The following is a 26,869-nucleotide window of genomic DNA, read 5'->3' as shown; positions in this document are numbered from 1 at the left end:
AAGTCTGTTAGGTAGTCTGATAAAAACAAATGTTCTCCTTCTCAAGGTATGACTTACTAACAAGTACAGTGAAGTCTGTTAGGTAGTCTGATAAAAACAAATGTTCTCCTTCTCGAGGTATGACTTACTAACAAGTACAGTGAAGTCTGTTAGGTAGTCTGATAAAAACAAATGTTCTCCTTCTCAAGGTATGACTTACTAACAAGTACAGTGAAATCTGTTAGGTAGTCTGATAAAAACAAATGTTCTCCTTCTCGAGGTATGACTTACTAACAAGTACAGTGAAGTCTGTTAGGTAGTCTGATAAAAACAAATGTTCTCCTTCTCAAGGTATGACTTACTAACAAGTACAGTGAAGTCTGTTAGGTAGTCTGATAAAAACAAATGTTCTCCTTCTCGAGGTATGACTTACTAACAAGTACAGTGAAATCTGTTAGGTAGTCTGATAAAAACAAATGTTCTCCTTCTCAAGGTATGACTTACTAACAAGTACAGTGAAATCTGTTAGGTAGTCTGATAAAAACAAATGTTCTCCTTCTCGAGGTATGACTTACTAACAAGTACAGTGAAATCTGTTAGGTAGTCTGATAAAAACAAATGTTCTCCTTCTCGAGGTATGACTTACTAACAAGTACAGTGAAGTCTGTTAGGTAGTCTGATAAAAACAAATGTTCTCCTTCTCGAGGTATGACTTACTAACAAGTACAGTGAAGTCTGTTAGGTAGTCTGATAAAAACAAATGTTCTCCTTCTCGAGGTATGACTTACTAACAAGTACAGTGAAGTCTGTTAGGTAGTCTGATAAAAACAAATGTTCTCCTTCTCAAGGTATGACTTACTAACAAGTACAGTGAAGTCTGTTAGGTAGTCTGATAAAAACAAATGTTCTCCTTCTCGAGGTATGACTTACTAACAAGTACAGTGAAGTCTGTTAGGTAGTCTGATAAAAACAAAGGTTCTCCTTCTCAAGGTATGACTTACTAACAAGTACAGTGAAGTCTGTTAGGTAGTCTGATAAAAACAAATGTTCTCCTTCTCGAGGTATGACTTACTAACAAGTACAGTGAAGTCTGTTAGGTAGTCTGATAAAAACAAATGTTCTCCTTCTCAAGGTATGACTTACTAACAAGTACAGTGAAGTCTGTTAGGTAGTCTGATAAAAACAAATGTTCTCCTTCTCGAGGTATGACTTACTAACAAGTACAGTGAAGTCTGTTAGGTAGTCTGATAAAAACAAATGTTCTCCTTCTCAAGGTATGACTTACTAACAAGTACAGTGAAATCTGTTAGGTAGTCTGATAAAAACAAATGTTCTCCTTCTCGAGGTATGACTTACTAACAAGTACAGTGAAGTCTGTTAGGTAGTCTGATAAAAACAAATGTTCTCCTTCTCCAGGTATGACTTACTAACAAGTACAGTGAAGTCTGTTAGGTAGTCTGATAAAAACAAATGTTCTCCTTCTCGAGGTATGACTTACTAACAAGTACAGTGAAGTCTGTTAGGTAGTCTGATAAAAACAAATGTTCTCCTTCTCGAGGTATGACTTACTAACAAGTACAGTGAAGTCTGTTAGGTAGTCTGATAAAAACAAATGTTCTCCTTCTCAAGGTATGACTTACTAACAAGTACAGTGAAATCTGTTAGGTAGTCTGATAAAAGTGCGCAACCGGGTTGAAAAGTCACCTTGTTCAGTAGCTGGTTTGGTGGAAATTGTGCAGGGGTGATGGTCAAGACTGGCCAGTGAAGTTTCTAAGGAGGTTTGGGTCATGCTGCCCCAGTAAATATATTTAAGGGTGTAAGTTGTTTACGCCACTTTTCAATTGTCCGAGGCTTGATGTAGTACTTGTGTTTCATTAAATTGTCAACTGATGATGCATGACAGCAGCTTTAAATAATACATGTTTTAGCTAGTGTCAGTGCTCAGTGGGTATCAAACAAAACTGCCTGTATAATTCGATTTTGAGTTGTCTGTTAAACAAAAAACCTTGGTTAGTCTTTGTTTCAGTGGAAAGTGCTTTAACTTGTTTGAGTTTTCCCCCACTATAAGTGAAAGTAAATGTTTTCTGCCAAATGTGCAAATAAACTGTATTTGTTTAGTATAGTTTCAAACTAACACATAAACCATGTTTTATTTTTAGTTTCAAAGTTACACATAAACCATGCTTTTAGTGTACTTTTATATTCACACATGACCTGTATTTTTAATGTAGTCATTTTTTCTGGGTTTTTTTTTTCTCAGAAAGAGGCTGAGAACCCACAGGCCGGTCGTCATCCCGCCCAGACTGTGGACGCCTTAAAAACCGAGATCGCTGTACTCCGAGAACAGGTGACATAAAACAAAGACAGACACGTAACTGTTGCTGTATACAGGGCATGATTTAACTCAGTTGGCTGAGTGCTCGCTTTGGGTGCTTGCATTGCAGGATCGAACCACCTCGGTGGATCCATTCCACTACTTTGGGTTTTTTTCGTTCCAACCAGTACACCACAACTGGTCAAAGACCGTGGTATGTGCTTTCCTGTCTGTGGGAAAGTGGATATAAAAGATCCCTTGCTGCATTGTGAAAAATGTAGCAGGTTTCCTCTGATGACTACGAGTCAGAATTACCAAATGTTTGACATCCAATAGCTGATGATTAATTAATCAATGTGCGTGCTCCAGTGGTGTTGTTAAACAAAACAAACTTCAACTGTTACTGTATACAGGTGTGAATAAAACAAGAACAGATAACTCTGTACTGTATGAATCAAACCAGAGTAAGTAACCGTGTACTGTATAAATCAACTAAGAATGGGTAATATTTTTAATATTATCAACTAATATGAATTAATGTTCCAAATCATAATGTAATTTATTAATTGTTAAAAGTGGAGTTCTCTTTCCAATTATTTCTTCCGATCAACAATGACAAATGGACAAAAATGAACTAAGCTTTCTTTTGTTCGTTGAACTGGTCTTGTTTGATTTGTACAGTTACCTGTTACGTGTTCTTGTTTTATTTATACAGCATAGAGTTATCTGTTCTTTTTTCATTTATACAGCATAGAGTTACCTGTTCTTGTTTCATTTATACATTGCAGTTACTTATTTTTATTTGATTTATATCATACAGTTATTTGTTCATCTCTGATTTGTACAGTACAATTACATGTTTTTCTTTGATTTATACAGTACAATTACATGTTTTTCTTTGATTTATACAGTACACAGTTTCTTGTTGGTTAATTTATACAGTAAAGTTTGTTTTGTTTTAGGGCTGTTAAATGTTTGGTGTTTGTTTTTTTGTGGAATTTTTTTTTTGCAGGGGGTGTTAAAGTACTATATAAAAAAAGAACTTTTTTTAGTGTGTGATCTTTGGTTTATATTATGTTTTGCAAATTTAATTCTGTTGATGTTTTTGTAGCTGACCGTATTTGAGGAAGATTTCGAACGTGAGCGACAGGACAGGGCTGCCACTCAGTCAGCTCGGGAAGATATCCAGACGAAATACGAAGAAGTGTATCGGTCTAGAAGAAATCTCTCCGAGCGCTTGAATAACCAGCAGAGAAAGGTAGCAAATATACCTTATTGTGGTTGGTCATTTCCATTCAAAAACACGTTGTATTAAGCTTGAGATTATATGATAAAGAGATTATTACCCCAGTGTGTTTTGGAATTGTCAATATCATTTATTATAAATAAAAATAATGTATTATGCTAGCCACTTGCTCGTATGATACAGTTTGTATTCCTACTATTTGTATTGATGATACTGAAACACACTCTAAATATTCCATGTTTCTTGAACTTGGTGTTGCTCTGTTATTAATATGTAGAAATATACTTATATAATATACATATTCAGACTGTTTTGGAATCCAGCTAACATTAGTTGTTGTCTTTTGCATTTTGTATGTATTGTTGGCAATTAACAGTATTAAATTAATAAATAAATGTGATCTTGTTTTTAGGATAGTTAGGATTGCCTAAAATATTTGTTTGTGATTTTAGCTAACCAGTAAAGAACCAGTAAAGAAAGGTATAACAAATATACCTAACTCCTGGAGCATGTAGTTGGTTGTAATCCAGAGGTTGCTAACCCTTGTGTAGCACCAATTACAAATATTGCTTCAGGAGTCCCTCGATTCATGTAAATAAAAGACATTAATTTAGAGCATCTGTAACTGCCGCATGATGGAGTGCAGAGGAGCCACTGTTCATTGTGGTAAGATAACCATGTTATGTGGGCAGAAGATAACAGTGTTGTGTGGGTAGAAGATAACATGTTATGTGGGTAGAAGATAACAGTGTTAAGTGGGTAGAAGATAACAGTGTTGTGTGGGTAGAAGATAACAGTGTTGTGTGGGTAGAAGATAACTGTTATGTGGGTAGAAGATAACAGTGTTATGTGGGTAGAAGATAACTGTTATGTGGGTAGAAGATAACTGTTATGTGGGTAGAAGATAACAGTGTTATGTGGGTAAAAGATAACTGTTATGTGGGTAGAAGATAACCGTGTTATGTGGGTAGAAGATAACTGTTATGTGGGTAGAAGATAACTGTTATGTGGGTAGAAGATAACCGTGTTATGTGGGTAGAAGATAACCGTGTTATGTGGGTAGAAGATAACCGTGTTATGTGGGTAGAAGATAACTGTTATGTGGGTAGAAGATAACTGTTATGTGGGTAGAAGATAACAGTGTTATGTGGGTAGAAGATAACCGTGTTATGTGGGTAGAAGATAACAGTGTTATGTGGGTAGAAGATAACCGTGTTATGTGGGTAGAAGATAACAGTGTTATGTGGGTAGAAGATAACCGTGTTATGTGGGTAGAAGATAACAGTGTTATGTGGGTAGAAGATAACCGTGTTATGTGGGTAGACATGTAATTGGCGGTGTGCAACCTGTACCGAGAGCACAGGCAGCTTGTTTATTTCACTGTCCATCTGTCTGACAGAAGTTTGTTTTGTTTAACAACACCACTAGAGCACATTGATTTATTAATCATCGGCTATTGGATGTCAAACATTTGGTCATTTTGACATGTACTCTTAGAGAGGAAACCCACTACTTTTTCTTTTCATTAGTAGCAAGGGATCTTTTATATGCACCATCCCACAGACAGGATAGCACATACCATGGCCTTTAATATAGCAGTCGTGGTGCACTGGCTGGAATAATAAAATAGCCCAATGGGCCAACCGACAGGAATCGATCCCAGATTGACCGCACATCAAGCAAGAGCTTTGCCACTGTGCTATGTCCTGCCCCTGTGTGACAGTTTCTGCTTGGTGCAGTATTTTTCATGCCATGCTTTAGCATTTCTAATTATGTACAAAATGTTGCTTTATAAACTGTCTGGGACCATTCATAGCACTGTATTCTACAACTATTTAAATATCCATTCAGGGCTCGAAATTCTATTTTAAAAATCTTTTAGTTAAAATAGAACATGACCTGCTAGGACCACCAACCAATCGCAGGTCATTTTTTTCAAGATAGAGAGAGAGAGAGAGAGAGAGAGAGGGAGAGAGGGAGGGAGGGAGGGAGGTTGGGTTGGTTGGTTGGTTGGTTGGTAGGATTATCTCATCGGCGATTAGGGCTCTGGGTGAGCAAAACATTTCGCCAAATTATCTATTAAACTTCAAAGTTGCAGAAATTGACAGTTATTTTCTAACAAAAATTAGTTATTACATGAAATTATTTCGCCAAATTAAAATTCGCCAACTGCTTTCAAAATTCGCAATTGGCGAATTTGTCGAGTGCCAGAGCTAGCCCTGGTAATTGTGATATATTTTAATTCTATAAGGCTCTAAAATCCATCTAAGAGGTCATAATTTTACCCACATTATACCAAAATCACCTCGCCCCTTGCTATCTTTTTTTTTCAAGCATGCCATATTTTTGTCATAGCAGGACATATATCTTTTGACCTGCTATATTAAGGTCTGTCCTATGCAGGTTTCGATTTGCCATACCATTCTTGGCAAAGAGAGAGTTGCAGATAACTGCAGGATGCATTTTTCTGGGGACTGCCAGTAGTACAGACCAAGACCATGTCAAGAATATCCTTTAGTCTGCCTGAACAGAGATGGAAGTTTGAATTGACCAAATACCAAGTGATGTGCTGTAGTGACTTAGAACAGAGCACATACATTACTGAACATATGGCCTTTTGAATTTCATGGTAAACGTGTTGTAAAATATCCACAACTATAAGTAACAAAAGATGAAAAAACAACAGCAAACCTAACTGAAAAGTGTTTTTAAAAAACTTGTCACATTTAAATTAGGGAATATAGGGATAACCACATAAATTGTTTGAGGCTACACTGAGCATGTTTGCAGGCTACACTGAGCATGTTTGAGGCTACACTGAGCATGTTTGCATGCATTATGAATATCTCCAAATAAATAAAATCTCCTTATGTTGTTGACATAAACCATTGTGCATGAAGCCATAATTTGTGTTTTGACATATAACATTTGTCTCAAATTGACATCTCATGTAAAAACATTCTTCAGTTGTACAAAATGATTGAGTTAATGGCATGAACATTCACTAACACACCAACCTACATTTATGTAGTCCAGAATTTTTTTATATCAGGCCATAGGATTTCAAATTTCATAGGAAACACTTTAGGAAACCATCAGAAACTATATTTTTAAAATATATATATTATTTTCGCTGAATAGTCGTACTCAATATAATAATCATGGGAAACGAACAAATTATCGTTTCCGTGATTTTATCAACATGTTACTGACACACGGTACCCGAAATGATCGATTCCGTGATTTTATCAACATGTTACTGACACACGGTACCCGAAATGATCGTTTCCATGATTTTATTAACATGTTACTGACACACGGTACCCGAAATTATCGTTTCCGTGAAATCTGAGGGCCTGTGATATAATATATATAAAATGGGCAGTTAATTATCAATGATTTATATATTTCTTGTCTGTTGTTTCAGGCTGAACATTTAGAAACTGAACTGAGACAAACTCAACGACGAATTCAGAATCTGGAAACTGAAAACAGGCGACTCAAAGCTGAAGTGAGTAGTCGTCTCTTTCGTTGTCAATCTTGAAATGACGACACGCAAAAAATTAATTTGATCCGAGAATATTCTGCTGTATGTTGTGAGTAGTGCCGACAACACAAGCTAACAAAAACACAATTGGAGATGGGTGTTTTTCATTTGTTTAAAGGATGTATAGTCCTAGTTTGACATGAGCAATTGTTCTCACAAAATTATTTCCGTTATCTTAAAAAAAAAAAAAAAATTGTCTCATTGCACACTGATATCACCAATTTAAATTTATTTGACTCAAAATTACCATGAATTTTACTTACACAATTTGAGAAAAGCAATTAAATACTCACCATCAGTTTTTAAACCATAAGCACTGCAAATGACTTGTTTAAAGTTTTCATCTTTCTTTTATCAGCTGATGTATACAATGTAGATGATAGTCTGTTCTTAATAGTGGGGTGTTGGTTTTGGGGTTGTTGTTTTTTATTGATGACAGTGTTTTTAATGGTTGTTGTTTTTTGTTGTTTGTTTCAGCTTAAACAACAGCAGGCTGCAATGCGGTATGCTCCGCCACCCCCTGTGTCACCATACCCACCACAGCCTTTCCAACAGTACCCATACGGTCAGGTGGGCTACTACCAGCCTGGTCACCTCACACAACAGATACCGTTAGGTAAAGTAGACTGCATCTGCAGGTCCGCACATTGCTTAGTTTAATACATAAACATACAGTCATCATTTATCATTTCTACTTTGATATTTATTTGACAGCAAGGTACAAAAGATCAGCATAATTACATTTGTGTAGTGGATATTGTAAACCTATAGTTTAAAAGAAACAAAAAAGAAGTTTTTTTACAATATAATCTTTTAAATTAAATAAAAAGATATTGAGCCACTTCTGAAATTTAGTTTGGGATATAATAGTGGTTGTTGTTTTTGTTTTTGACAAACACCCAAATTTTAATATTATTTTTCACTACTTTATAGAATTAAAATTTGTTAGATTTTACCAATTAAAAGAAATCCTATTTCTTCAATATATTTATCTAATTGGCAATTTATTTTTCCAACTCCTCTGATACACTACACACTGACTTGTGTTTATTTTCCCAATTCCTCTGATACAATACACACTGACTTGTGTTTATTTTCCCCAACTCCTCTGATATACTACACACTGACTTGTTTACCTGTAGTATTATTGCTGTTCTTTTTGTTTTGTTCTAACTGATGTGGGTAATTTTTCAAGGTCATGGCCACACTCCGCTGGAACACCTCCCTGGAGCATGGACATGTTCTCAGTGTACCTTTGTGAACATCGCTGAACGCACAGTGTGCGACATGTGTGGCGTCATTCGACAGAGTGAGTATCACATATTGTAAATAGAATGACCCGTTGAACATTCGACAGAGTGAGTATCACATATTGTAAATACAATAACTCATTGAACATTTGACAGAGTGAGTATCACATATTGTAAATAGAATGACCCGTTGAACATTTGACAGAGTATCACATATTGTAAATAGAATGACCCGTTGAACATTTGACAAGAGTGAGTATCACATATTGTAAATAGAATGACTCGTTGAACATTTGACAAGAGTGAGTATCACATATTGTAAATAGAATGACTCGTTGAACATTTGACAAGAGTGAGTATCACATATTGTAAATAGAATGACTCGTTGAACATTTGACAAGAGTGAGTATCACATATTGTAAATAGAATGACCCGTTGAACATTTGACAGAGTGAGTATCACATATTGTAAATAGAATGACCCGTTGAACATTTGACAGAGTGAGTATCACATTTTGTAAATACAATGACCCGTTGAACATTCGACAGAGTGAGTATCACATATTGTAAATACAATGTCTCATCGAACATTCGACAGAGTGAGTATCACATATTGTAAATAGAATGACTCGTTAAACATTCGAGAGAGTGAGTATCACATATTGTAAATAGAATGACTCGTTGAACATTTAACAGTGAGTATCACATATTGTAAATAGAATGACTCATTGAACATTTGACAAGAGTGAGTATCACATATTGTAAATAGAATGACTCGTTGAACATTTGACAGAGTGAGTATCACATATTGTAAATAGAATGACTCATTGAACATTTGACAAGAGTGAGTATCATATTGTAAATAGAATGACTCGTTGAACACTTGACAAGAGTGAGTATCACATATTGTAAATAGAATGACTCGTTGAACATTTGACAAGAGTGAGTATCACATATTGTAAATAGAATGACTCATTGAACATTTGACAAGAGTGAGTATCATATTGTAAATAGAATGACTCGAACATTTGACAGAGTGAGTATCACATATTGTAAATAGAATGACCCGTTGAACATTTGACAGAGTGAGTATCACATATTGTAAATACAATGACCCGTTGAACATTCGACAGAGTGAGTATCACATATTGTAAATACAATGACTCATTGAACATTCGACAGAGTGAGTATCACATATTGTAAATAGAACGACTCGTTAAACATTCGAGAGAGTGAGTATCACATATTGTAAATAGAATGACTCGTTGAACATTTAACAGTGAGTATCACATATTGTAAATAGAATGACTCATTGAACATTTGACAAGAGTGAGTATCATATTGTAAATAGAATGACTCGTTGAACATTTGACAGAGTGAGTATCACATATTTTAAATACAATGACTTATTGAACATTCGACAGAGTGAGTATCACATATTTTAAACGGAATGACTTGTTGAATATTTGATACAGTAATTATTACATATTTTAAATAGAACGTCTTGTCGTACAATCAACAGAATAAGTATCACATATTTTAAATAGACTGACTCATAAATATTAAATAGAGTAAATATCACATACTTTAAATAGAATGACTTGTTTAACATTGACAGAATATCACATATTTGAAACATAACGACTTGTTGAACATGTTTACTGTCAACCGTTGTATGTGGTAGAATACGATGACCAAGGAAAAAGCAGAGTGACGGAAGATTTATTTTGTCTTATTATCTGCCGTCAAGTTTTATATGCATAAGAATAGTTGTGGGTTTGTTTTGGATAGTTTTGGAGGGGTGTCTTTTATCAATGTATAATTGTGAAAAATTGTACATTTATCACTGTTGTACATTAATAATTTCACTAGCAATAAAAACTAATTTTGATTACAAATAATACAACTGATATAGCTACAAATGTATATAACATAATAGCTAATTATTAATTTAAGTGACATCTAACCAGAATTGTTTGTAATTATACTACAACATGCAGTAATTTATGTTCATAATTCGTACATTTGATTTGTGTCAAAAATATTTACAATATTTTGGTATAAAATTTGGGTTTGTTATGTTCGCAGATTTATGATCGTTCCATGATTTCATGTTTTCTAAATGTATATATTTGGACTGTAGGTATAATGTGTGGATAGGTATTTGGTTTATTATAGTTAAAACCATTGTTTTCTGTTACATCAGGACGAGGCCGCAGCTCGCAATCTGCAGCACAGAATGCAAACCCAGAAGCGGTAAGTTAGACATTGTGTTTCTCTTTGAAAACCCCATTTTCAGACACAGTGTTAAGGTTATAAAATATGATCTTCCATTTTGTAATTTAATTTGTTTAGATATATATAGATATAGATATAGATATATATATATCTATATACATAGATAGATAGATAGATCTAGCCATACCAAAGAGAGTTTGTTCATTTCTCGATGAACGTAAAAATAACGTTGTCAGGGAACATCGTATCTGATGATGTCACTTTATATTGGTGCTTTGTCTTAATGACCATTATTGTTTCAGAACCAAAATATAATTCAAAATAAAAGATGAACTTTTAGTGTTACTATTAGTAATATGTTTGAAATTTAATTATAAGTATTGTCTGTTGTTTCTTTTACATTCATCTGGGTATGAACAAACAAAATCATCTGCAAACTTTTGTGAGAATAGCTTTGTGGATTCATACAGTTTTCTGATGATTTGTTTGGTTCATACCCACATGAACTCGAAAGAAATAACATAAAAGTGTTACCCTTTAAGACAGGTGGTTGCATAATACAGGTGAGGTGATTTGGGAGAGTACAAATGTGGCCTCTTTAACACAAAGTAAACATGTGAGATATAGCTATTACTTTTCAAATAATTGCAACAGCATTAAAATACTTTAACATTAAAGTTTTGCATTTAGATAGGTTTCTCACAAACTAAAAGTCGTAGGTCAGTGAAACTTGGTTTATAGTTGCACCACACATTTTTATGTTACAGTATGTGAGGCATCTACTTCAGTGAAATTCTTGTCCATTGTGGATGAATTGTAATGTTGTACAAGTACTAGTTCCCGTGTCTATTTCTTGTTAACTAGTACTTGATACTTGAGTCTATTGCTTGTTAACTAGTACTTGCTACTTGAGTCTATTGCTTGTTAACTAGTACTTGCTACTTGAGTCTATTTCATGTTAACTAGTACTTGTTACTTGAGTCTATTGCTTGTTAACTAGTACTTGCTACTTAAGTCTATTGCTTGTTAACTAGTACTTGCTACTTGAGTCTATTGCTTGTTAACTAGTAATTGCTACTTGAGTCTATTGCTTGTTAACTAGTACTTGCTACTTGAGTAAATGATGACAGTTGACAACAGTCTGGTTATTTTTGCAGGCTCTAATGTCCCGAGGACGCAATGTTCCCGATGATTCCAGTGATCTTGTCACAGATGATGTCAATGATCTTGTAACTGACGATGGACAGTTCAAATAAATTTCACATAGACCTAGGTATGTTTATGAAATATAGTTCAATATCCTTTGTCAACTTAATGATATGCTTGATAGATATTTAGGAAAACATCTAGTTGACGACATCTCCTGTCAACTTACATAATATAGGAAAACATCTAGTTGACGACATCTCCTGTTGACTTCCTTGTGTGTTTTATATTACATAATATAGAAAAGCTTCTATGGCCAACTTAATTGTATGTTTTGTTTGTTAACAGATATATGGGAAAACAAATTTTTAACTTAATCTTATGTGTATCATATATGGTATAACTAAATAATATAGGAAAATATTTCTTTTCCTGTGTGGTACTATTGATATAGATTGATCCAGAGAAGGGCTGATGTGTCATTAAGCATTTATTTTAATGTGATGTAAGTCCTTCATTGACTCACTGTTGACAATACTAACATTAGCCAAGAGACAATACTAACATTAGCCAAGGGACAATACTAACATTAGCCAAGGGACAATACTAACATTAGCCAAGAGACAATACTAACATTAGCCTGGGAACAATACATTAGCCTGGGGACAATACTAACATTAGCCTGGGGAGTCAATAAACAAACATGTGTTTACTTTCAGCCTATGATAGTGACTGTCTGACTCGGATCACCATCCACACCCTGTGATCCGGACTGAATTCAGGCCTGGAAGAGACGAGACCAGAAGAACACGACAAATTTGTTAGAAAATAGTCACACGTAAGATCTAGTATGCAGAACCAACCTGCAAAAGACTATTCTGAATCAACCACACCGCACAACTTCAAACATGGCATCATCAAAGAAGCAGAAGAAGAAGTGAAGTTTGAACATCACAGTTGAAGACCTGCTGTTTACAGAGTTCTGCTTCAGTTGATGTCTGTGTGGCCCAACAAGTCGACAGCAAGTCATTGCTGGTCTTACCTCTTCCGTGAACCTCGATTCTGCTCTTTCCAACATTAAAATCTTTTTCAGTTTCGACTAGAGCTATTTCACTACTAAAGATTTTTCTGTAGAAACAGCAGGATCTATGTTTTCGGGTTATTTAGAATATATTGTTTATTACAAAATCTATCTTTAAACAAAGAAAACTTGTTAAAGACTTATAAAAAAATCTTTAACGATTAAAACATTAAAAATTACTTAAACATAATACATAAAGTTAAAATATTGTTACATGGATATAAGCAAGTTAAATATTAAAGCAATTTATAGATTACTTTCAAACAAAGAATTAAACATTACAGTAGTTATAATATTTATAATGTTCATACTATAATATATTTATAAAATATCTTTAGTCAAATATGAGTTATATGGATTGAAAAATTATTTTGTTGAGCATTGATTGTATTATATAATATGTTAATTTTCATAGCCTTGGGTACTTCATATAAAATGTATTCTTGGCTATTAACAGATAACTGTTATCATCTTACAAGTTTTATGTACATAGCCGTATAATGATATATATATATATCATTTGCTGTGGAAGTTATCTAAAAAATACATGAAAATATTAATAAATTGGTTAACTTGCTACAACATTTAATTTTAATTAATATCATCATGATGTGCAGGATTGAGAAGTTTTGTATTATTATTATTATTATTGTTACTATTGTCTTTCCCTTGTGAGATTCAGCTGTAATGAGGCTTATTTCTCACATCTATCTTGAAAATGTTGCTGGTAAAAACATTTTGTTATGTATCTCTCCCATAAGGACATATATGTTCATATATCACCTATTGCAAGCATGACTTCATACTCCTGGTCTTATTAAATTTTTGTAATCACCGATTCGACAAAACTACTTTTTTAATTGTTTCTGCCAAGTCCGTTCCTATGGTCAAATTACGGACACTGGTATTAATGTGTACACTGTTGCATCATCATGTGTATGACAAAAGTTCTCAATCCTGAATCTTTGCTCAACTTAATTGAATTTTCAATCCTGTTTGGGTTTTTTATGACAAGAAACAGTTCATCATTAGAGCAAGTTTCATTAATAGTCTGCTCCATATAATAGGTTCACATACGTTTGTTTAGCATAAGTATATATTTGAGAGAGCTGCATAGTACACACATTCAACACATAGTCAGCATGTTCACACCAATGCACCGGGAGCCCAGTTTGGCGTTCTGTAACGGTGAATGTGAACTTGCATCATGCCTACATTTATTAATTATAGCCCTTAGTATCTGCACTGTGGTGTTCTAGATTACTTGGTGTGCATCACTGCCTACTATTAACATTGAAACAAAATTGAAAATTATCATAATTATTACATTACATGAACAAAATGTCAAAATTATTATAATTATTACATTAGTTGAACTTTTGTTTTTTAATTATGATAATTATCACATTATTTCAAAAATTATTACATTAGTTGGAAATTTTTTGAAACAGCATAGGTTTGATGAAGTTTCTGTAGACACGAACACTGCTGTACAACTTTAAAACATTTCCAAGTGATGTATTTCATATACATGTATTTTTCTTTCTTAAACAAAAACAATAAATTATGAATTATGTGGTTTAAGTGAATTTTATTTCAATTAATGTTTTGGATTTTGATTCAACCATTTGTTGAAGATATTTGTTTAAACAAGAATTTATAAATTATAAGTGGATTTCAGTTGAAATACTGTGTTTCATTATATTTGAATTAATGTGTTGGATTTGTGATAAAAAGACTTATTGAAAACAACTGTGTAAAAAAGAAATTATAGTTTCCATATGAATTTTATTTCAGTCACTGTGTTGGATTTTATTTCAATTACTGTATTGGATTTTATTTCAATTACTGACTTGGATTTATGATAAAAGATTCAATGAAGATGGCTGTTGATACGTATTGTTTAAACAAGAACTTATGGAACTCAAGTGGATTTTATTTGAATTACTGTGTTTCATTTCATTTCAATTAATGTGTTGAATTTGTGATAAACACTTATTGAAGACATCTGTGTAATCAATAATTGTGGTTTACATGTGAATTTTATTTGAGTTACTGTGTTGGATTTTATTTAAAATACTGATTTTTGATAAAGGATTTGATGAAGATACCTATTGACACTGAGATGAAATATCCAGTGAACATTTCTATTGAAACAAAGATATGTTTTGAAATTTGAAGACTATTTTATGAAGAATTGTGCCAACAGCCAGTTATTAGAGAATTACTGTTGTTTGGATAAATATGTGAATAAAGCTTGACTGTTAACTAGATGTGACAGATAACTGAATTCTCACCATGATGGTTCGACACTATAATATGAACATGTGCATGTCCCACTGACACTGAGCTACTTTATTGAGCATTGTTAAAAAACAATTTACTTAGCACCAACATGTTGGTTTGGGGAAAACCAAGATTACTGTGGACCTGAAAAATATTATGAAGAAATAGATGTCAAAGAAATCATTGTCGATAAAAGAATTATTGCTGTTAAACTGACAAATATTATGAAGATATAGAAGATGTCTGAGAAATCAATGTCCACAAGAGGATTACTACTTGTAAACTGACAAATATGAAGATATAGAAGTTGTCAGAGAAATCAATGTCCACAAGAGCATTACTACTTGTAAACTGACAAATATGAAGATATAGAAGTTGTCAGAGAAATCAATGTCCACAAGAGCATTACTACTTGTAAACTGACAAATATGAAGATATAGAAGTTGTCAAAGAAATAAATATGCAAAAAAGGATTATTGCTGGTAAACTGACAAATAATATGTTGTCATAGAAACTAGTGTGCATAAAATATTGTTTAAGTAATATGAATGTATAACAGAAACTGAAGATAACTGAATATATTTCATTATGACAAAACGGGGTTGTTTTTCGTGGAAATCACACTACTACAAAGAGGCACAGGTTTGTTAACATTTACAAATACTTTCGGACATGTAATATATTGTGCATAACATTATTTTTACATATAGCTGAGTATATAACCTGTATTTCATTTATTACTTTAATAAAGTAGTTTGCATTATCTACACAGCATAGATCGCATACATGAATGCAATTATCTGGAAAAATAACACATTTGACCACAGAGGCCTGCAATATTGGTGAATAATAATTTCATTGGTGCAAATCCCATCCTGTGTGATGTTGACGTTAGTACATTATTAAATGTATGGCCTGCTTTACATGATGTATCGAAATCAAATGGGTTACCTCAATGATTAGTTCTTTGAGGCCTGCCACATATACATATAACATACATGTATACAATTTTCTCTCGTTTATTGGAAACATTCATTGCGTAAACATTTATTATTTGATGTATTGCATACTAAATGAATAATGCCTGGTATGTCCTAATAATTGACGTATAGTGACAGTTAACAGCTGATATACAGGGACGGAAACTCCTGTACAGTCATAGAATTTCGCATACAGAACTGCATAATTACACATGGTACCGAACAATTAGTATGTAACATCTACAAACGTGAATGTCTATTAAGCTAAGCTTGACAGTTTTAAAGATATTAAAAGAATCTGCAAAGTGCAACAGTCATGCTTATCCTTTCTATTCCCAATTAAAGCGAGAGAAAATTGGTGTGGAGATTCTAAATATAAATACAATGCTGATTAACATAATGAACTAATGAATGATACAAAATTAGTTTAGATTATTATGTATTGTGGATCTATGCTGTGAGAAGTATATAATATTATGTTCAGAAATAAAGACGATTGAATTCTTGTGGCCATGTTTAAGACTATATTTCAAATCAGTATGATAGAATAATTGTTTGTACTGTCTACGGCTTAGCGGAGTTCATTACTTGTTCCAGGCCATAGGTTTTTAGAGATGTTCTTTCACCTCCAACAAGGCAATAAACTTTGCAAACCGCTATTGAAAATTTTATAAATTTCTTCTGTACGTTTCGAATCTTTTGGAATTTATTATCTAGGATATGAAGAAGAGGAATTTAAAATTATTTCTTGGATTTATATTGTGAATCTTAAAACCTTTAACAAAGATTGCATCAATATTGTCTAGTAAATTTTCAAAAGTTAATAAAACAAATTATAGTAAATCTTTTTAAAATGACATTGTTACGAATTTTATTTAATAGAATTGTCCCTTTGAATATGTTTGCATATTTTACTTTATAATGTTTGTCTATTTTTGCTGTCTTTAGTATTTTGGCACCATATTAAATGTGTGCAATATATTGGGGAACACGGAGCAAAATGAACAGTTTAGAAGGTTAATACCAAACAAATCAAATACATTTGCAAGAGAGACTGTATTTGAAGTTTAACTGAAGACTTAACACGCTAATAAGCATGAGCACGGGGGGGGGGGGGGGGGGGGGGGGTACATTTTAACAATATTAATAACCACATGGTAATCTGTGATTGACGAGAACACAATTTGGGTTTGTTATTCCAAATGGTGTTCCAAATAATGGCTCCGTGGTCCCTATTGTCTCTTAGCCTTAATCAAAAAGAACCAAGACGGAAAATACATTAATACATAAAAAACGATGTTACTTGATTTAATAAATAAATACACGTATTTATATTTAAACAATCACCCAAATGGTCAATATTATTGATTTGCCGTGTATTCATGTATATTTCAATTTCTAGAGTCAGCCATGTTCAGATAGTACAACTGATCACTTTGGTAACAAAGTAAATGTTCATATGTGAAAAAGGAAAAAAAAAGAACTAATACTCTTGTTTACTCTTGTGTGATATGTGTTTACTCTTGTGTGATATGTGCTTGGAAACTGGTGTCCATGGAGACACTGCAAATCATGCATTGACTGATAGAAAGGAAGTTAATAATGATTCACGATATATTTCAAACATTTCTTGGATGAACTGACAAATCCTTTGTGTCGCAGTCGTCTATTCATAATTTAAATACCGTGATTTCATTGATTGATTTTGATTGGTCGACTTGATGTCCCCACTTTTCTTGGTTCTTTTTGTATTGTATATCTGTACTCTGCATGGTGTAGCCAGAATACGAACATGGTGAACGGAATTTTGGAATTGTTTTCTACTTCCCCCAAACTATCCTTGTATCTGGCTGCACTAGTGTAGACTCTAGTGATGTATTTGTAACTATGTCGACATATTATAGTAGCAGAATCTGTGTCAGGTGTGTCCTCTGTGTGTGTATGTTATGTTCAAACTGAGGCAGAATGGTTCGTTTTTCGTGCACAACAGCACCGTTTGCCCAAATCAGGTGTTCTTACGCCCGATGCTAGTAGTTGAAATAAGTTGGTCAAATAACTTGCAGCACACTAGTAGATATTTTGTAATTACTAAAAACCTGGAGTTCATTATATATAGCTTGAAATGATGTTTGTACACGAGACTGATATCACACTTCAGACTTTTAGGAAGGAAGGAGGGAAATGTTTTATTGAACGACGCACTCAACAAATTTTATTTACGGTTATATGGCGTCAGACATATGGTTAATGACCACACATACATTGAGAGAGGAAACCCGCAGTCGCCACTTCATGGGCTACTCTTTTCGAATAGCAGCAAGGGATCTTTTATATGCACCATCCCGCAGACAGGATAGTACATACCACGGCCTACACCAATTGTGGAGCACTGGCTGGAACGAAAAATAGCACACCGACCGCGCATCGAGCGAGCGGTGTACCACTGGGCTACGTCCCGTCCCCGCATCCACAGAGGGTATGGAGAATCGAGGGTCGCGGCACACTAGCAAAAACAGTTTAACATTGTACAAAGTGTGGGACGTAGCCCATTGGTGATGCGCGGTCGGTTTTTGGGATCGATCCCCGTCGGTAGCCCCATTGGGCTATTTCTCTTTCCAGCCAGAGCTCCACAACTGGTGTAACAAAGGTCGTGGTATGTACTGTCCTGTCTGTTGGGTGGTGTATATAAAATATCCCTTGCTGCTAATCGAAAAGAGTAGCCAATGAAGTGGCGACAGCGCTTTCCTCTCTATATATATATCTCTGTGTGGTCCTTAACCATATGTACGACGCCATATAACCGTAATAAAATGTGTTGAGTGCGCCGTTAATTAAAACATTTCCTTGCTTCCATTGCACAATAACCTGCAGCGAATCAAGCATTGTGATGGGTCGTTTACCGTTGGGTCTTCTTTGTAACACAAAGGGGTATCATCTACAAGAACAAAGAAAAAATACTAAACGCTGTCTTTTTTTTCGTTTTGTTTTTTTGCATTCTCGCGGTGATCCTATTATCGCCTAATTAATAGTTGATACGCGAATGAACATCGAGCCGCAGAAAACCGCATTACGAGGCTCGCTGTTCGCCAAAAGATCAACTATTAGACGATATGACCCCGAGAAGAAAAAAAACAAAACAAATATGGACAGATGATCGTCATATGATTATTTTACCAGCAAAAGTGTACAAAGGTTTATGGGCAAGGAACGTCTAAATTGCGCTCTATGCAACAGGTTGGACATTTTTCAGAACCAATCGGTCGCCAAATTCTCTGTATAAAATACACACATTTTCCACAGGTTAATTTGATCCGCTTTCAAGTTTATTCATAGCATTTAACTTGCATGTTAGTGACTAGCACACACGCTACAAGAAGAATCTAACCAGTCCTGTCAGAAACGTATACACTGAATACTATTAAGGGATATGAACTAGAAAGCGATGAACCTCATATCAACTTCATAGCACAATAACCATGATATTTAAGACGACAAATAATCTTGAAGCGTGATGCCAGGTGTATAAACATCATTTCAATCATAACGATATAAGTATGTTCAGTGGTAGGTCATTGGAAGCTGTCTGGTAACAACGATATAGTATCTGTTGGAGTGATGCAAGCAATCTCGCTCGATGAATTCGACTCTTGACAAAAAATCGGCATTGTCCCGACGAAACATCGTCCCGTGAACGCCTGGCTTAAGACAGATCATTGATTTGAGCAGACGGCATGCTGTGTTTGAGTGGCACTCAGCTACTGGGTGTTCGTGTTTGGTGACCTGGGCTCCGTTCCACGAAGTGATCTTAGCCCTAAGATTACCTTAAGCGCATATGCATTTAAGTTGATCTTAGGGCTAAGATCGCTTCGTGGAACGGGGCCCTGGGCACCGTTTTACGAAGCAATCTTAGTGCTATAACGTAAGTGCATAACTACCTTGTACACTTAAGGTATTCTTAACGCTGCGATCGGTTCGTAAAACGGAGTCCAGGAGAAATACTTGACACAGGTACCGTCACTGTAAGACAATTATGTCAGAGCTTGGTAGATTGGTTTTGTTTTCTTTGATAATTATTGATGGTGATTGCTAATTATTGATGGTGATAGATATTTTTCATTGATTTTATTGTATCTATTATTTTGTGTTTTTGTGTGCGTTAAAATTAAAAAAACAAAAACATTTCCATTCTAGAACTGTATGTAATAAATGAATCGGTACGGGCAAATACCCAAAATATTTATTCACAAAAAAATGTGCTCATTGATGGAAAAATATATTGAAAAAAAAATCCCCGATAAAACAAATTAAAAAAAAGACAAAAAAAAAAGACAAAAAAAAAGACAAAAAAAAACAACAAAAAATGAATTAAAAAAATTGTTTTAATATAATTAAGAATTATCATTAAAAAAAGAAAACGCCACTAAAATGACATTGTGTTTGATATCTGTTTAATAGATAATTGATATTATTCTTAGTATAGTTAAAATGCATACTTACAAAAATGATGTGACATTATGTATTAACCCAACAATAATCAGCTCAACAGAGCATATTGCGCATATCTGCACAAGATCGAGTTAAGTAATATTACTGGAAATTTTAGTCAAGACATTTTGATCGCTTCCAGAGTTGACGTGTATGTCACTGATATTTAAAAAAGTTACCTGCTTAAGCAGATCTAAAACCAACATGGCATCTGGTACCACTGCTGTTATCCAGATAACCTCCTCCGATGCTGTTGCGTGTTTTGATGACGTCCTAGCTAAACTGGTTCACCAACAGGATTCCTCTAGCAGTGGATACAACTTCTATATGGTACATCACTGTAGACACCGACGTCCTATATGTTTTGCCATCGGGACCATCAGTTGTTTGTACCAAATCTCCTCCATGGCAGCTCGTTATCTTGGACAGAGCATGATGTAAAACGCGATGTTGATGGTAATAGGAGTGTCGGTGTTTTCAATAAGATGTACTGAAGGCTTTGTTGGTGCCGCCTACTAGTACTAAGATATCCTGCAAGTGAACCAGTTACCTGGAGACCACCTTCTATTCAACCAATTTATCAGTGTTAGAGTGTCGTTATAACGAGACGTGTTCCCGTGACAGCCATTGTGAGGAATAGAATACCTAATCATTTCCGTCTTACCTTTGCCAGTGGGTTATTACAATTGTATTTTCTTTAAATCATGTTGATGTTCGTTTGTTCGCAGAACGTCTTTGTGTATCCATAAATGGAGCTAATCTGATGCCGGGTCATTCGATACATAATGACACATGTTTGGCTATCAAAGCTTTACTCTTGTTCATTGTGCATATTTTGTAGTACAGAATCAACAAACAATAATGTGAATATGAATAAACGGAATTGTATTCCATGTTTAGTGTTTTGTTTCGTTTACTGCGATTCCAAATATGCTGACAGTGGATGGGCGGGTGGGAATCAGAATTGCCCATTTTACGAATAATGGGTCATTGTCAGTCAAATACTTTAAACATGTTGAACACATCAAGTCGGTAAACACGTTTAGGGAGGTCTTTCTACGGGCGAGTAAAGATCATATGTGCGCGTGTGTGTGTGTGTGTGTTTGCACGCGTGTGAGTATGCATAAAAAGGGGAAATGTGTGTTTCAGGAAATGTGCCAATAATCAGGTAGGTAGGTATGTTTTGGGGAATCGGACGTTTTTTTTACTAATCTGTTTAAATCAGAACAAGGAATCTGGCTAAAACGTCAAACTGTACTTTCCGTTACATTGATGATCTTATATCGTTCAATAATGGCAGGATTACAGATTACCTTCCATTGATTTACCAAACGAGAGTTAGAAATAAAAGAAACATCTGAAGGTATTAAATAGGTTTTCTACCTCGATTCAAAGCGACATTGGTCTCCAAACTAAGCAGTACAACAAAAGGAATTACTTCAATTTTCCAATAGTCAATTTTCCCTTTATGTCGAGCAATACCTTCTGCTCCAGCTTTTAGTGTCTTCATATAGCAACTTCCAAGATGTATTAGGGCATGCTCATTGATTTCAAACAACGTCATATCATTCTGGCACATATGTTATTCCATCAAGGTTATGTCCAGAGACTCCTGGGGGCATTCAAAGCGTTTTATGGACATTCGGAGGGTATATCTGCTAAATACGAAGCATCACTGGCCAAAAATTTAATGATAGCTGATGCTATTCCATATTTTGAACTGGTGTATACCTTTTCATCTCTATGGTGAAACCCTTGCAGATTTATGATTTTGTTTTCATCGTTATCACAGCTGTATTTGCTCTGTTGAATACTTTTAGTCCTTTCTTGGCGGTGCAAGAATGGATCAAATCTCCAGTAAAGGATTGCTTCGGGAGTGGTTGTCCTTCTGTAAATGGAGATTCATGGAATCGGTTTCATTTTAATTTATTTTTGTGCTTATATCCAATTAAGGTTCAAGCACGTTGTCCTGGGCACACACCTCAGTTATCTGGGCTATCTGTCCAGGACAGTGGCCTAGTGGTTAGTGAGAGAGAAGAGGTTGTAGTGGTCATACAGCTACCCATTGAGTCGTTAAACCTAGCTCTGGGTGGGAGCCTGCACCGGATTGCGAACCCAGTACCTACCATCCTTATATCCGATGGCTTAACCACGACACCACTGAGGCTGGTCATGAAATCAAATACACATTCGACTCCGCATTTTGTTGAGGGCATTTACTGTAATAGAACCGTGTGATTGGTAAGGGCATTTACTGTGATAGAACCGTGTGATTGGTGAGGGCATTTACTGTGACAACCGTGTGATTGGTGAGGGCAGATCAGGGAAGAAAAGCCTTGTTTTCATTATTAAACGTATGCAAAAGACATTATTTTAATATTGAAACAATGCTATCTGTTTTTGACACCTATGTTAACAGTATTCTTAGTTATGGGTCAGAGGTCTGGGGATTCCACTGTGCAAGGGATGTTGAAAATATTCATACAAAATTCTGTAAAAAAAACTACTTGGAGTACAACAAGGGGCCTGTAATGAATTTATATATAGTGAGTTAGGGCGTTTTCCTCTGTATATTATGAGAAAATTAAGAATTTTTAAATATTGGATTAAAATACGAAATACTGAAAATTGTATCCTTTTAGCTATATATGAGGAAATGGAACGATTAAAGGGTAAATGGGTAACACAAGTCAAACAAGAACTGAATAGGCTTGGACTAAACTATATATGGAACATACCAAATGTTGGTAACAAAAAATATAATATAATTAAGGAAAGAATTTACGATAATTTTAAACAACATTGTTTTAGTCGAATAACGACTTCACCGAAAGGTACCTTATATAAATTTTTGTTACTTAAATTCAAGCTACAAACATATCTTGGACAACCCATACCATTAAATCACTTAAAAGAAATATCAAAGATCCGAATTAGTGCACACAAATTAAATATAGAAATCGGAAGGTATAGACAAATTGACAGGGCCGAAAGAAAATGCACTATTTGTAACTATAATGATATAGAAGACGAATACCATTTTATCCTTATTTGCCCAGCTTTGAATGATTTGAGGAATAAGTATATAAAACAATGTTACCACAGACGTCCACGCGTATTTAGGCTCACTGAACTATTAACAACTGAAAACAATAAAGACATCAATAACCTGGGAACATATTTAGTTTTGGCAAATAAAGTTAGAGACGATTTACTGAAGCTTACTTAAAATATGACATCCACAAACCTGCCGTTTCATTAGCAAGTATATTAATCATATTTCATCTGGTATACATCAATATATACCTATATATTTAGAATTAGAATTATTACTATACCACGATAATGTTTATAGTGCACATATATATGTACATCCCACCACTATTACTAGTATGCTATGTTAATTTTACCATTAATTCTTAAATCACTCTCCACCTGTATTTGTATATTTGTATGTATACCGTGATTATATATGTATGTATTTATGCTGATAAGTTTGTTTAACTTAAGGCAAATAAAGAACTTGAATACTGTGACAGAATCGTGTGATTGGTAAGAGCATTTACTGTGACAGAACCGTGTGATTGGTAAGAGCATTTACTGTGACAGAACCTGTGTGATTGGTAAGCACTGGTTCCTGTATAGCCATTGGTGTCTGGAAGGGGTCGATTTAGTAGTGTTTCGTGATTTACGGCGTATCTCTAGCGGACGATTCGTATCACTTAATAAAATAAAGGCCATTCTAACTACGGCTTTATATAATGATGTTCATTTAATAACAATCATTACTATAGAGTAGTAGGGGCTCGCCTGGGGTACTTGCATCGCAGGATCGAACCACCTCTGTGCATCCATTCAACTGATTGCATTTTTTCTCGTTCTCGTTCCAACTAGTGCACCATAATTGGTCAAAGGCCTTGGTGTGAGCTTTCCTGCCTGTGGGAAAGTGCATATAAAAGATCTCTTGCTGCATTAGGAAAAATATAGCGGATTTCCTCTGATGACTACGAGTGAGAGTTACCAAATGTTTGACATCCAATAGCCTATGAGCAATTAATCAGTGTGCTCAAGTGGTGTTGTTAAACACACTTTAACTTTTAAAAGTGAGTAGAAACTTCATCGAAGTATTTAAATGATCATGTTTTAGTGATGTCAGGTGTTGAAGGGTAGTGTTGCTGTGGCAAAATTCAATATGGATGAAACTCCAGGCCCCCTACAATATGACTCCCCCCCCCCCCCCCCCCCCCCCCCAAACATTAACATTCAAAATCGTATCGCTAAACAAGGCGGAGTCTAAAGAATGTATTGGAAATATCGTGTTTGTTCCCCTGAATAAACGCCAGGTGTTTCGAGTACACGGAGGGCTGCTATTGCTCAGAACGCTACATCCTACGTTGAGTTTATAACTGTCGCCCCCAGGACAATACATCATTATCACTTTGTCTTTAGGAGGACTGCCACCCACAAGACTAGTTTCATATATCTAAATCTGGCCAAGATTTCAGTGGATATCAGTGACAGTGTACTCCTGAATAACTATTAAAACAATGATGTTTACAGGTGTTCGCGAAAGATGAGCAGCATTATACTGATTTAACTCCATATTATACTGATTTAACTCCATATTATACTGATTTAACGCCATATACTGATTTAACGCCATATTATACTGATTTAACTCCATATTATACTGATGTAACTCCAAACTACGTTCAATAATATCAACGATTGCAAATTTTGTTGTTAATAATAATAAAAACATTCCGAGAAAACAAAATCCCAGCATGCCGTTAAATATATCTCGTTTAGTTGCCAATATTAATTTGCAAGTTCCATTCGTCAGTCCCACTTCACATTTCCACAAAATCTTTACCCCAGTGAAGGCGTCAAGAGAAATGTTTACCCAGTACTACAATTGTATAGAACAAAGAGTCGATGCCAACACTTAATACAATTGTATAGAATAAAGAGTCGATCCAAACACTTACTACAATTGTATAGAACAAAGAGTCGATGCCAACACTTACTACAATTGTATAGAACAAAGAGTCGATGCCAACACTTACTACAATTGTATAGAACGAAGAGTCGATGCCAACATTTACTACAATTGTATAGAACAAAGGGTCGATGCCAACACTTACTACAATTGTATAGAACAAAGAGTCGATGCCAACACTTACTACAATTGTATAGAACAAAGAGTCGATGCCAACACTTACTACAATTGTATAGAACAAAGAGTCGATGCCAACACTTACTACAATTGTATAGAACAAAGAGTCGATGCCAACACTTACTACAATTGTATAAAACAAAGAGTTACAAATTATATATTTTTTCCATTCACAAAACATATTACAAATTAGATAAAAATGTATCATTAATGACAAAATAAAAGTATAATATAATACAATATATTTATTTACAAATGATTATATATAATTTTATATACAAGAATTCAAATTATATCATAAATAAAACAATTCCACCGTACAACAATTATCACGAATATAAACGTAGCACCAGAATTCGCGTATCACAGGTCTGCTTGTCATGTCGACATGTCATGTACAGTATTCGAGTGTGGGTCTTCACATTTCCACACTAAAACGAATAATTTCATTTCAATTATTTTTCTGAAAAAACAACAACCAAACAGTAGATTTCTTCTGTTGCACTTCAAAGTTCGGGGGTAGTGGGGTGCATTCCTAGCAGGCTAGGGGACGGAATTTAGCTCTGTCGGTTGAGTGCTCGCTTGAGGTGCCAGAGTCGCAGGATCGAACCATCTTGGGGTTTTTTTCGTTCTAATATACCAGTGCACCACACTCAAGGCCGTAGGTAGCGTTGGGGGGGGGGGGGGGGGGGGGGGGGGGGGGGACATCCGGAAAAAATATAGAAACTCATAGAAAATTCTCTTCTTAACCGTTTAAGGAATTTTAGACTATTAACTATTCATTTGCTCCCCCCCCCCCCCCCAAACAAAAATTCCTAACTACGGCCCGGCCTTGCAACTGGTCCATGGCCGTGGTGTATGCTGTCCTGTCTGTGGGGAAAGTGCATATACAAGATTCCTTGCTGCTAATGAAAATATTTATCGGGTTTCCTCTGACGACTACGAGTCACAATTAATCAATACTGCTTTAGTGGTGTCGTTATATAACACAATTTAACTTTTCTAGCACCATATGAAACCATGCATCTGGTTTAAAGCACTGGTGTACAGCTAGATATATCTGCGCTTCTTCTACTACAAGAAAGAAAGAAAGAAATGTTTTATTTAACGACGCACTCAACACATTTTATTTACGGTTATAT

At 34.9% G+C, this 26,869-nt stretch overlaps 1 protein-coding gene across 3 annotated transcripts in view; it reads left to right on the top strand.

Annotated features, from left to right (window-relative positions):
• The window catches only part of LOC121379867 (TNFAIP3-interacting protein 1-like), a 78,906-nt gene extending 61,720 nt beyond the window's left edge, over positions 1-17,186 (top strand). For all 3 annotated transcript variants that reach the window (XM_041508524.1, XM_041508525.1, XM_041508526.1), the window contains 8 exons: positions 2,240-2,326; positions 3,405-3,551; positions 6,967-7,050; positions 7,564-7,702; positions 8,282-8,395; positions 10,542-10,591; positions 11,731-11,846; positions 12,439-17,186. In XM_041508524.1, the coding sequence (XP_041364458.1) occupies positions 2,240-2,326; positions 3,405-3,551; positions 6,967-7,050; positions 7,564-7,702; positions 8,282-8,395; positions 10,542-10,591; positions 11,731-11,829 (720 nt within the window). In that variant the 3' untranslated portion in view covers positions 11,830-11,846; positions 12,439-17,186. The remainder of the gene's footprint in view (positions 1-2,239; positions 2,327-3,404; positions 3,552-6,966; positions 7,051-7,563; positions 7,703-8,281; positions 8,396-10,541; positions 10,592-11,730; positions 11,847-12,438) is intronic.
• The last annotated feature ends 9,683 nt before the right edge of the window (positions 17,187-26,869 follow it).

This window comes from Gigantopelta aegis, chromosome 8, assembly GCF_016097555.1.
Source record: "Gigantopelta aegis isolate Gae_Host chromosome 8, Gae_host_genome, whole genome shotgun sequence".
Taxonomy (NCBI): domain Eukaryota; kingdom Metazoa; phylum Mollusca; class Gastropoda; order Neomphalida; family Peltospiridae; genus Gigantopelta; species Gigantopelta aegis.
This window is presented reverse-complemented; position numbering and strand designations above follow the sequence as displayed.